The sequence below is a fragment of the Vidua macroura genome, chromosome 3, assembly GCF_024509145.1.
Source record: "Vidua macroura isolate BioBank_ID:100142 chromosome 3, ASM2450914v1, whole genome shotgun sequence".
Lineage (NCBI taxonomy): Eukaryota > Metazoa > Chordata > Aves > Passeriformes > Viduidae > Vidua > Vidua macroura.
The window spans coordinates 69,067,321-69,080,496 of NC_071573.1; the positions used below are offsets into that span (position 1 = coordinate 69,067,321).

The 13,176-nt window shown below is 36.4% G+C and overlaps 1 protein-coding gene across 1 annotated transcript in view; it reads left to right on the plus strand.

The window, feature by feature from the left end:
- REV3L (REV3 like, DNA directed polymerase zeta catalytic subunit) overlaps positions 1-13,176 on the plus strand; it is a 115,493-nt gene that overhangs the window by 42,619 nt on the left and 59,698 nt on the right. Inside the window, exons 2-5 of the mRNA XM_053973713.1 lie at positions 1,000-1,189; positions 2,508-2,582; positions 4,044-4,204; positions 8,198-8,294. Coding sequence (XP_053829688.1) covers positions 1,000-1,189; positions 2,508-2,582; positions 4,044-4,204; positions 8,198-8,294 — 523 coding nt within the window. The remainder of the gene's footprint in view (positions 1-999; positions 1,190-2,507; positions 2,583-4,043; positions 4,205-8,197; positions 8,295-13,176) is intronic.

The following is a 13,176-nucleotide window of genomic DNA, read 5'->3' on the forward strand; positions in this document are numbered from 1 at the left end:
TTTGTAGCATTCATCTCTTGGGTGATGAAAGCGCAGCCAGTTTTGCTGTCCTCATGCAGGGGGTTCATCCAAACAAAATGCAAAGGGATATGTACTGCCTGTCACTGTGGTGGTGATTGTTAATCAGCAGCACATGCTTACCCTGTTTTTCTGTGGAAGTTTTCCATTGGCCACTGAGAAGTCGTGAATGGTTTTGGGGACTGTGGCAAGTGGATGCCAGCAAATGCATACGTTGTTGCACTGTGGTGAGAAAAGAACAGATATCATGCACTGTAGTTGAGACTAGTCCCTCCAAAAATGTGGTGGGTTTGGGAGGTCCCAGTCCATATTACTGTGCTGCCTTGTGTGCATGAGAAGCTTAGACTGTGGTCTAGCACAAAGGTTTCATGGTGTGTCCTTTCGCTCTGCTCTTGCTGCAGACTCACGGAAGCTAATGCTGAGAAGTAAGCGTGTTGTAAGAAGTCTAGAGATTTGCACATACAGTAGAAATATCTGAGGGATTACAGATTTTAAAAGTTGAAAGTTCCCTGTTTTTTTTTTCCACATCCCAACATATGCCTTAATAACTAGAATACTGAATGGCCTCATAGGTGCTCTGGATGTTCTTTTTAATTTCTGAGAGATTGTGTGATTGATACTGAAAACTTTACACAAAGGCTGAGAAACTATTAAGCATCCAACATTTATTCAGTATGAAAAGTTATTCTTGGAGAGATGTTGTGTTATTTCTATAAAGAAAATAATTAGTAGTGAATTCTGTTTTTACACAGGAGTAATCATATCTATGTCATGTAACCACATCTGTTCTGTATTGATTTTGTCAATGAATCAAGTGTGAGAGCTGCTCTGCATTAGTACCTTTTGTTTGAAACACACCTGCACTTGCGTCATAAATTTATCCTGTCTGAAGAACCTGAAAGTAATATGAAAAAATGTGGCACCTACTTAGAAGAAGAAAAGGTAGTCATTAGAAACTAAATATTTACCTTTTATTTTTAGGTCAGAAGACTTGTCTCCACTTACATGGTATCTTTCCTTACCTCTATGTACCTTACGATGGTTTTGGACAGCATCCAGAATGCTACCTTCGTCAAGTGGCGTTCAGCATTGACAGAGCACTCAATGTGGCTTTAGGCAATCCATCTTCTACTGTGCAACATGTTTTCAAAGTATCATTAGTATCTGGAATGTAAGTATGACCTGTCAGGAGTTTTGGTTGTTTGTTTTGAATATTTTTTTGCAGTTGTAACTACATAGAAGCACTTTGGTCTTGGGGGATTACAGTGCTAATTCTTTTTCATTCCCCACCCATGTATGTCTTCATACAGGTCTGTACAACTTCTAAATGCTTTGACCGTAACATAGTTAACAGGTTTTCCCAAAAAAAATTTTTTCCCAAAAATTTTTTTGCTAAATTGTATCCTAGTGTCTATAATTCTCCAAAATCTGTTCTTAGCTTTTTCTGTCTCTGTTGTTAGAGCAGTACTTTCCATGCAGCATTTTCTACCTCTGGAATATTCTGTGTTCCCTCAGACCAGGCATGTCTTGTAGGAGCCTGATTCTAGGTATTCTCTTTTTTTTTGATTCATGTAAAATTGCCCCCATGGAGACTGTTAAGTCATGTTTATCTGTCTGATTCTTACAGCAGCACAGGCTAGGAAGTATATTTACTAATCTGTCAAGATAACCATTGTGTTTTATTTGTGCAGCTTTCTATATTGAATGTTAGCATTTTAAGGATTCTTTTAATTAATTTTTAACTTGCATAACCAAGGGTGGAAAAATAAGTCAAATCATAATGAGTAATAGGAAAATATCCTGGAAAAACGCAGGTAATCAAGATACATGCATTCAGTTTTTCATCTTCAAAACAAAGTAAATGCTAATTTTCAGTGTTGTGCAACACTATGTTTTGTTTGCTTTTTTTCATGCATTTCTGAAATACATTCTTTCCAATTGTTTAAGTGTAGGAAGATAATATTTCTGTTCCCAGCCAGTTTTGGTGGCTTCTAGATATTGTGAGTAAAGTGGCTGCAATAACTTGTTTTTATTTTCAATCAAAACTTTCTTATGTTTTTTACAGTAACAAAGAAGGTCACCTACCAAGTTTCTTGGTATTGTTCTTTGTGTGAGAACTATATAAATTGTAGTATAGCTGTTCATCTCAATAGTGAAAGCTGGACAGAGTAAACTGTTGATGACAATCTTTATTTGAATAAGTGAGAAAAGAACAGGTAGAAATTAGGAGAACCTGCCTCTTTTTCACCTCTCTTGCCTTAGAATTTCAGAACAGTCGCTACTGAAAGTCAGCTGCTCATTGCCTCAAAGCAGCATAAGAGTGTTTCAGGTGTTGTGTTTGTTTGCATAAGAGGCTAATGGGGAAGACCTAAATGAAATACATTAGGGTAGATAGACATGCTTAATTAATACTCCTTATAGTAAAATGTCATTGAATAAATGCCACAGCATAACTAGCTAGCTTCTTGCTTTTATTTCTTTCTCTTCAGGCCTTTTTATGGTTACCATGAAAAGGAGAGACAATTTATGAAGATTTATCTTTACAATCCTGCAATGGTAAAAAGGTAAGGATGTGGAAGTGTGAAGTTCTGTCTGATTTCCTTATATCTTGAATTAAAAAGTCAGGTTTGAAAGAAGATTCACCAGTAACTTAACAAAATCTCCAAAATTATTGTCTCATGGTTTTCAAAACACTTTAAAATTTACCAATTTTAAACACCAATAATCTTTTAAAGCAGTAGAATGTTAGAAAAGCAGTACCAAAACATACTTGCCTTTAGTTGTTTTATGTTTCCTGTAATTTGTGAACGCCTAAACAAATTTGCATCAACTTACTTTTCCTGTAATTCTTAAAGAAAACAATGTAGCTGTTTTCTTTCATATAGCTTCATTTTGTCTGTTATGAAATAAATTTAGGTAGGTTTTAATTCCAATAAAAATTCTAAATTTATGATTTACTTGGAAAACTGAATAGCTTTTGTTATTAGACAGGTTCTCTATTTCTCAATAGAGTTATGTTCTGTTGTATGAAAGTACTGTTGATTTCAATCTTACTGTCAAAGTAGCTGCAGTAAATTCAGAAATAAATAAGGAGGAATTATTTCCCAAGCATAAACTGAAATCTCTTGAGTGTGTGCTATTACATACTGTAACTTTTTTTTAAAAGGTCCCATACATGAGCATAAGACAGGATTGTCTGATTTTTCTTCTGGGCAAGTGAAGTTTTTCATGGTTTAAAATTTCTGTATTAATGGATCAAAGGACAGTTGTTTCAAAATTCGAAGCTTCTTATGTTTGAATTACTCCTATCCAAATAAGGAGTGACACTTCACTTAAATTATTCCTTTCCTTTTTCAGTATAAAACTTTATTTTTAATCCCAGTTTTTTTGCATTTAGAAATGCTTGGTGTTTTTCTTTGTTGTATAGTTGTATACTGTTAATTTGAGATAAACTTATTGTACCAGTTTATAGTTATCCAAATACTTGCAATTATTTTTTAATGTGTAGCTGTTTAAAAGAGAGAATTTGTCCTTCTGCAGAGTTTTAAAAATGCTGCTTCTGAGTATACAGTATGTAGCTTGAAAACCATGAAGGACATTTTATGTATCATGTATATGTCAATGAGAACTAGAGAGACTTTCAAACTTATTACTGGTGAGTAGGCATACAGCTGCCACAGTTGTTCTGTTGAAAGATTTCCATGGCCTATAGTGGTTTTTGATTCATTTGCAGGAATAGAATATTGTAGGACTTTTTTTTTTTTAAGAGTTTGGTGGTTTTTTAGCTGAAGGATTCAAGTCTCCTTTGGAACTAACACACAAATATTGTATCATTATTAGCAGAGATCATTTTTGTTCTGTTATTGTGAAAACACAGTTCTTAAGTTAAAAATACAGCGAAGGCAAAATTTAAAATGTCTTAAGTATTCTATATTTTGATAAAGTAAAATATAAATATTTGTATTGTATTTGTATATTTGTTGTACTGAAATAATATTTTATTTATGTCCTAATTTGTCTTCTAGAGTTTGTGAGCTTCTGCAAGGTGGAGCCATAATGAACAAGTCTTACCAGCCTCATGAAGCCCATATTCCCTACCTCCTCCAACTCTTTATAGACTACAATTTATATGGAATGAATTTAATAAACCTGGCTGCTGTCAAATTCAGAAAAGCAAGGAGAAAAGGTAAGGTGTTTATTTCTTAAGACCAAATAATTGTTTTGAAGGCCTAAAACTACCATTTTGAACAAGACGTCACTAGCTGTCAAGTTTTTGCTTTATTTTGGCTGAATGAGTATCGTGTTGTTTCCCTCAAGTTTTGTTTTCTGTGTCAAAACAAAGTCCATATGTAGCTTTTTTTGCTTTTTATGCCTCTGTGTGGGGATTGAGGAAGAGCCTGCTTCCTGAAATGAGATGCTGTGTATCAAGAAATACGTTTTCTGTCAGCAGTGCAGCTGTGACCATTTCACAAGATGACCACACCTCTTTTCTAGAAGATGAAACATTGTTGATGTTTAGTTGAAGAATTGACATGAAAGATAGCATAATAATATTATTGCTTTATTTTTTTATGGTTTTGATTCTTACATCAATTCAAATTCTTTTTTTTTTGTTGCAGTAGTGTCTTTACAAAATTATGACTAATTATTTTTCTCTGATGACAATCAATGTTCTTAATTAAAATGCTTGAGTTTGTGCTGAAGTAATTTGCTCTAAGGTAAAATTTGAATTATTAGTGTGTGAGCAAAGGAAGCATTTTAAGAAATTAATGTGGCATTTCAGATGTACCACTGACATAAAAATTAAGTTGGTGAAAACATCCCTAATTCTTCTAAATTCTTCATTATAAAGGAGAGATTACAGTAGGAAAAGTATGCCTTTGGTACATAGTGTTTAGTAAAATAAGTATTGTTTGCTTAGATCATAATTGTTTCTACAGCTGAAGCAAAAGTTGAAAGCAACAGTGAAATATCTTTCTGTAAAAACACGGAGCAATAATCGTGTTGAATTTCCTCCTTATTCTTAGGTATGTATATTCAGATGGCAATAGGTTAGCCCATGGAGTTTTATAACTAATTCTTGTTTGAAAGAAAATACTCTTTTCATACCCACACTTTTTGCTGGCATCAGAAGTGTAGGAAGGCAAAAGCTCTGCCACGGACAGAGCATCTTCAGGAATTTCAGTCCTGAGGAAATATAGTCAGGTACCTTTAGTCTTCCAAATAATCAAATCAGCCTTCTGGAAACATGTGTGATTTGTATCAAATAGTTGCTTCCATTCTTTTTCTGTAGCTCTTTTTTCCCCCTCTTTCAGATGATAGATGGAAAACATAAGCTGTTTATATTCTCCTTCATCCTTTATTTAAGGATGAAAGACCTAAGTCTTGAATGGGAACAAGGGGATGGGAGAGGAGCATGGGCTGAGACCAGTGGACTTCAACTATTCTTATAGGGGAAGAATCCAATAAAATAAAAGGAGAAAAATGACACTACCTTGTCTGGCTTGATCAGATGCTGGCTGCAGAGCTCCTAGGAAGATTCATTCTGCTTTGTATGGCTCCACATCACACATGCATCAGTAGCCTGAGCTCAAGTCTGTTGGAGTCCCCAAGCACAAGATCACTGTCTATTGCTCCTGGCACAGCAGCCGAGCGATAAATGGTTTGTCCCTGGTGCAGCCTTTCAGAGGCACTGCTGTCAAGAGCCTGTCCTTGTACAGCAAGCCTCTCTGAGCTCAGGCTGTTGGAGTGGTGCAGAAGCACAGCCTCTGCTTACACCTGACACACTTTACTTGCCTCTTCCTCAGCCTCTGTGTTGTGGGAGTTCCATTCAGTCAGGTACAGCTGTGTCACACAGGCCAGGCCAAACACTGTTTCTTAGACAGCAATAACGGCCTTTACCAAAAGATGTGCACTTACTTACCTTACCTTACTTCCCTTGCAGATGATGATACAAAAATGAGTCTGGCAATTAATATGTTTGTCAGTGTAAGCAAGCAGCCTCAGGAGCCTGTTCATAGTGGTATTTTTCTCACTGAGATAAGTTGGTGTTTTTGAAGGCTGAGAGAGGTCAGCATGCAGATTTCTTGTAGCAGGAATAGTCTGCCTTCATCAGCTTGTATCCAGAAGGTGCAGCAGTTCATTTCCTCAAGTCCTTGTCTTTATGGGCCATGAAGAAGGCTGCCTATTCATTCATGCACCACATACCACTGTAACTGTTGCAAAACTTTTATTTTCAGTAGCTGAATCTGCTTCTGTAATATGCCTCTGAAAGACCTTGATATGTGTCATTGTTACTGTATTTAAAGATCTTTATATCAAGATAAGGGGAAGATTGAGCATCCTTAAATTCCTATCTCTATGATTAATTTTACTGAAGAAACAAACTAATACAGGAATTTGAGTCTCAATTTTTAGAAATATATGAAAACAGCAATGATTGGGAATAAGAAAGGGAATAATCCACTGAAACTGGTATTTGAAATGCATATAATTTTTAAAGATAATAGTATATATTTTACCAGTTGGTCTATAATCTTGCATAGTTGTTGTCAGATGTATTTTCCTTTAAAATATACAACTATTCAGTCCCATTTCATCAACTTGAAATAATCAAGTTGCAGATGAAAAATAATAAAAGTTGTTTCCATGCATAGTCAGGTTACATTTTAATATGGAGAATTAGCTGATGTGCCACGCAGTAAAAACATGGCTGTGTTTCTTCCTGGACTAGCTGCCCAGGACAAGTCATCAATTTTGAGCAGCACAGACAGTAAGGTGTGCTAGGTTTGAGCTGGATCTGTGCAAATGGGATCAAATATTTTGTGTTGTCTTTCCCGAATCACCTGCTTAGGCATCGAAGTGCATAGACCATGACAGTGCAGGTGTGGCTGAAACATGAGCTGGCTCTGCATAAGCACAGGAGTGTCTTCACCCCACTTCAATGCCACATCTTTGCGCCATGTCAGTACACTTAAGAGTCTGATGTAGGGGCAGGGTTTGCAGGAACCTAGTCTGAGTGTAGTAAGCTTGGTCTGGAACATATGGAATTGTTCCAGACCAAAGGAGGCTACTGCTTGTAGCTTGTGTTTGTAGCTTCTAAGGTTCTTCTGGCGTGGTGCCTGCCAGTTGCTTCTGTAGTAAGTTAGGGCTTTTTGCTGCATGACATATTCCTAAACCTAATATTCCAAGTAGTGGAATTCACATTGGCAAGACTATTATGAAATTTTCAGAATAAAAATACATGTTCTAATAAATATTTAATTACTGAAGACCTCTGACAACTGAGTAAATTGGTGTAACTTTAACAAATGCAGGAGTGTTTGCTATGGCTGAAAAGTAAATTTAATACCAGAAAACTGCTAGTGCGTGACACCACCATAGCTGAGAAAATTCAAGGTTCAAGCTGGTCTTTCAGGTAGAAGTGGGAGACTGAGTAATTTTCAAACTCTTCTCCCAGTCTACCTCCCTCCAACTCCATTCCTGGGCCTTTTTCTTTCTCATGCCATATCCTGTGTATATTGTCTTTTCTTTCTCTGGAGACTGAGGGTTCAGGTGGAGACCTTAAGGAAGGTAGGAATTCTTCAGAGGGGACTTTACCAGAATGATTTTGGAGCACATTTCCTTACGTGGAGATCTCTGAGCAAACTTACAGTGTTTTCTTTATGTGTTTTCAATGTCTGCCTTCATTGCAGGTTTCCACTTAATGCTACTACCATTGTATCTGGAATGTCTTGTATATTCCCTTCCAGCTCACAAATAAGAAAAAGTGTGAATTTAGCGTTTTCTTTGGCTCCTAATTTCCATTGGGATTTGAACTGTGGACCCAGGAAATTCTGAAGTTTACATCAGACTGTATGATTTCTTTTGGAATTTTCACAAATAGGAAAAGATTGAATTTAGGCTAAGATATGACTAGAATGCAACAAATGTAGTTCAAATAATGTCAGTGTGTTGGAAGGATATTTTTCTTTCCTATGTAAGTGTGTCTATGTATTAGAAATAATATTAGATCATTTATATGATAGCATAGTTAATGGGTGAAGATGATATCATGCAGTGCTATTTCTTCTTTAGGAGCAGGTGGACTGGTAATATTAAATAATAAATGCAGTTTTATAATGATATTTGTAAAAAATATTGCCACATTAATTAATTTCTCATTCTACTTTTTCCCTAGGTGACACATCAGGTGTAAGTAAGCATCATAGAACTCATTTGCCAGAAAATTCAAGCAACGTATCTTTCATTGAATGGGAAGAAGATGAAATACCAAGGTCAGCATCCCAGGTTTTTCTGTTGTATGCTGTATGTTCCTCTATACATTAATTTGCACGTAATGGAGTTCCAGTCTCTCATTTAAAGGACCCTTATATGTTTTACATATTAAAAAAAGCAGTGATTATGTGACACAAATTATCGTTATTTAGTTTCTCTGTATAGTCTTGGTCACCTGATGCTTTGTGGTTTATGGTTGTAAAAATCCAGCTGGGAAATAATGGGCAAAATTCTACTTTCTGGATTTTGGAATGATGACTTTGATGAAGCAAGCTTAATAGTTATAGAGAATATTTGCACATCAGTTCACAGACTGTGTTTTTCTAATCATCCTTAATTAATGTGACTTCACTGGTAAGGCCACATCTCATATCTCTGTCCAGTTTTGGGCCCCTCAGTACAAGAAAGACATTGAGGTGCTGGAGCGAGTCCAGAGAAGGGCAATGAAGCTGGTGAAGGGTCTGGAGCACAAGTCCTGTGAGGAGCAGCTGAGGGAGCTGGGGGTGTTTAGCCTGGAGAAAAGGAGGCTCAGGGCTGAGCTTATTGCTCTCTATAACTGCCTGAAAGGAGGTCTTAGCCAGGTGAGGATCAGTCTTTTCTTGCAGGTAACAAGTGGGAGGACAAAATAAAATGGCCTGATGAAAAGGGAGTAATAAATAATAATAGTAATAAACAAGAAGTAAAATAATTTACATTAATTTACAATAATGTATAATAATTAAAATAATAAACAATAAAAGTGCCAGGAAGGTTTAGATTGAATATTAGTTACTTCACTGAAGGGTGGTCAGGTATTGGAATAGACTGCCCAGGAAGTGGTGGAATCCCCTGGAACTGTTAAAAAAATATGTGGATGTGGTGCTTGGGGGACATGGTTTAGCAGTGTTAGATTAATAGTCGGACTTGATGATCTTAGAGGACTTCTCCAACCTTAATGATTCTATGATTGATTCTGTGAATAGCGTGTTATTAGAGAATTTCAGTTTGTCCATTTCAAATGGTAGCTACATAAGAAACTCAGCTTAGAATTTTCATCTCTGTCTCCCATGCTTTTCCTTTTTCCTAGGCATTTCCTACTCTACAGTTTGTAATTTGTAATCATTTTACTTCTGTAAGAAAATGAAATATTTCTGAAATTTTGGGGGTTTCGTGGCCAGAGTTGGGGAGGGGAGAGAAGCTCACAGTATGTGAAGCTACTTTGATTTATATAGTTTATCTACAGCAAGTTAATTCTTTAAGCTATTTGCTAATGATTGGGCAGGTCCTTCTGTCATCTAGTAATCTTCTCAGTCTTTGGGTGGATCCCGTCATTCTTCTCTGAAGAGCTTATTGGGCTCAATATGCCACACTTCCTGCTAGTGTTATGTACTGGGAGAATTTGCTTCCCCAGTAGAAAATGAGTGCATTAAACCATACTTCAGGTTTTTCTAGCATGCAAAAACATGAGCTTGTGTTGATTATATCTGGTTTTCTGATTCTATTACTGCTTTAAGGGGATTTTGCAACAACATTCATCTGACAACTAATGGTCACTTTATGTGCAGTTGTTCTTGGGCTGTTTCTTCTTTTTGGCTGCATATTTCATTCACAGTCCATTTCAGCTTCTATTTGGCTTGGTTCCTCAAGCCAGCATACTTAGACATTAAAGGTTGGATCATAAGTTAGACCAGGATTATCTGATGTTACTTTACACAGATCTGCGGAAGGCAGATAAAAAGAAAGCAAAGTAGTACTTCCTGGCTGTCAACACCAGAGTGGGATAAGCTCAGCAGAGCAGGAGCCAAGGATGCCTCCTCATGGCTGTAACCACAAGTCTTCTTTCCTCCTCCTTCCAGACTTCCATGTATACAGCCAGGGTGCAGCACCTCACTTGTGCCAGTCTTTCTCCAGCACTCACATATGTTCCAGAAGTGGGACGTTAACAATAATGGGGAAAATACCAAGGCTGTCCATTTCCCTGGTATTTGTTTCCTTCTACCAGTAGGAATTTATTTCTTGAATGTAAAGCCTGAATAGTACATAATATACCACACAAATTCTCTGTACACCATATGCAACGATAATGGTAGTTCCCAATACACTTTACAATTTCAGTTATCATGCCAATTTGGCTTGTGAGCATTTTAGGATTTATTAGTACAAGATGTTTCTCTTCTCATCCTGTTACTATTATTCTACTTCTGAGTTATCCTGCTTTAGTTTTCTGTTACTATGATCTGGTTATGTATCCAACATGTCTACTGGCTTACCTTATCAGGATATTTCATTACTACACTGCTGTATTAATGAGATGTGAAGTAAGCTCCGTCACAGAAACTGGTCTATATTCAGTTCTACACATTTTGTATCAATGCTCTGTCCTTTTTATATAACCAAGAGGAATTTCACATTTAGTTATCTCTTAAAATGCTTTAATAAACCAGGAATTAATATATGATTCCTGCAACTAAAATTGTTTACATTTGATACTGTGTTAAATGTTCTTTTGTCTAGAAAATTAGTTTTTTTATTAAGGGTGTTCTAGCATGACTGTCATCCCTATGCTGTAGGACCTACATGCCATAGCAAAGCAAAAAGCCTAAACTTTTCCAGTCCTGATTTTACTCTGTTCTGTGTCTGCACAAAATTATTTGCCTGTTAAAATTTCTCCTGGATTATTTGTGGGAGTCATCACGTTAAAACAGTGTTCTTGTAATCAAACCCATACTGCAGTGCCACTTTCATATTGCCTTCCTACTTCCTTTCGAATTTTGAAAATTTGCTTCTAAGTTGGCTTAATGGATCTATAATTGTCATGATCAGCCTTACTGAGGGTAAATCTGACCCAGATAGTATGAGATACCTATCCAAGGAAACCCTTTTAATTGTTTCCTGGAATGATTGTGATTCAACTGTCTCTATTTTTGCAGGCTACAGCATTACTCAGTAGCTGTAAAGCTCCTTTCTTCCTTTATTTCTCTTTTCTTAACAAAGTATGTTCTGTATTCCCAACATACGTACTTACATATCAACAGCTGTATTCATTTCTAGCTTCATGTGCAATACCTGCACAGTCCTCTCACTTTATTATCTAGTCCTCTTCAAGTTCTATCCAGTTCAAGTTGAGATACTTGAATGTTTTGTGAACTGTTTAGCAAAATGTTTTTACTTACTGTAGTTTTACCTACTGTACTTACTGTAATTTGACTGCTATTTCCAGTAGCATTTGGAATTTCTACTAAATATCACTGAACTTCTAAATTTCTTTGCTTGTCCTTTATATCAGATATGAAGATCACATAAATATTTCCCTACCTTTCAGCTGTAAACTTATTACTTGTTCTCTCAAGAAAAAGCAAGAAGGGAAAAAACAGTCAAATGTTGAGACCACAAAATTTCTAGGCCTGTCTTGTATTCTTAGTGACTGGGATGTCTGTTTGAACTCATTATTCTTTGTGTACATTAAGAGTACATTTTAGGGATAGTCCAACATGTATTGCCAAGTCCTTGCTGTAAGTGGCAGTTATTAACAAGTTCTCTTGTTTAAGCAAGCAGTGCCAGCGCTTTTCTGGGGGCATTTCTTGACTTTGAACACAGTATATCACTTGGCTGAAATGCAATTCTGGATACCTGGGAGGTAATATGCAAAGTTTAAAAGTGGCATGTGTAACATGAGCAGCATTTTGCTGAGTAAATGCTAGTGATGGTTCCTTATTTCAAAAAAACATTTGAGAACTATGTCAAATTTCCCTGGTGACTGAACTCCTTCTTTCATGCTAGAGAGCACCTTGCTACTCAGCCTCCTACCAAGAGCAGCATTCAACCCAGCCATGTCCTGTCTTGCTCCTGGCAAATCTCCAAATTATTGATTCACTGCTATGATAAGTGCACTGTATTAAGCCAGAGACATTTTTTAAAATGTAATTCTAGAATGATTTTGTTATCAAGTAGACAAATGTCCAAAATCTCTGGTGCCCAGGAATCCCTGATGTTGGAAGGCTTTTAGGTATAATATAATACTTGCCAGTGTTATTGCACTGAAACCTACAAAGCCCACCCTAAAATGTGCAGCAGTCACCTGAACCTGGTAGTGCTATCCAACTGTTTGACATCAGGAGTTCTGGACATGAGACACATTTTGTTATCCCACTCAGGCAGCTGATAATAAATGATGAAACACTTCTGTGAGTTCCATTGAGAAAAGTTTCTGGTAAACATCAGAGTATCTGCCAGTCAAGTCTACCACTTGGACATGATGTGTTAAAAGCAGAATGATTGGTAGAATGCTTTTGAGAAACACTTTCTTTTTTTAAATTCTAGATTTGGTATTAGACACTAGTTTATATGGAAGTGGAGAGATCTGACAAATAACACTTCTGCACAGTCTAGCAGATATGTAATATTGCAGATTTTTTGCTAGGCTTGTGACTGTCATAATTGCTTTTCTCGCTTGTCAGCCTGTGCATGTTTTTATTTAGCTGTTCAATTTTTTTAATATAATGTGCACATTATTTAAGTCACTTGAACATCCTGAAAACAAGGACATGTTTTCTGCAATTAACAGAGTATGGAAAATCATTATGTAAAATTTTTGAGTCCTTATCAGCACAGTTGAGTAACACTTTTCAGACACTCCATGGAGTTAATTTTTGTCTCTTGTGCTCAGTTTAACATTACAAATACCTCAAATGTGATCATTACAGAACTTGTTTCCTTAGGCTGTCATTAATATTGGTGAATTAAGATACTGACCTTGTTGATTATTTCTCAAGGTTTTTAAGGGCTTTGATCTACCTACTTGTAGGTAGTGAGCACTTTTTAAAAAAAGCATTGACTGTAGCCTTAATTCATTGTCTCAACGTCTGAGAAACCAAACCTTGGTAGTTTCTTTGAGCACAAGTT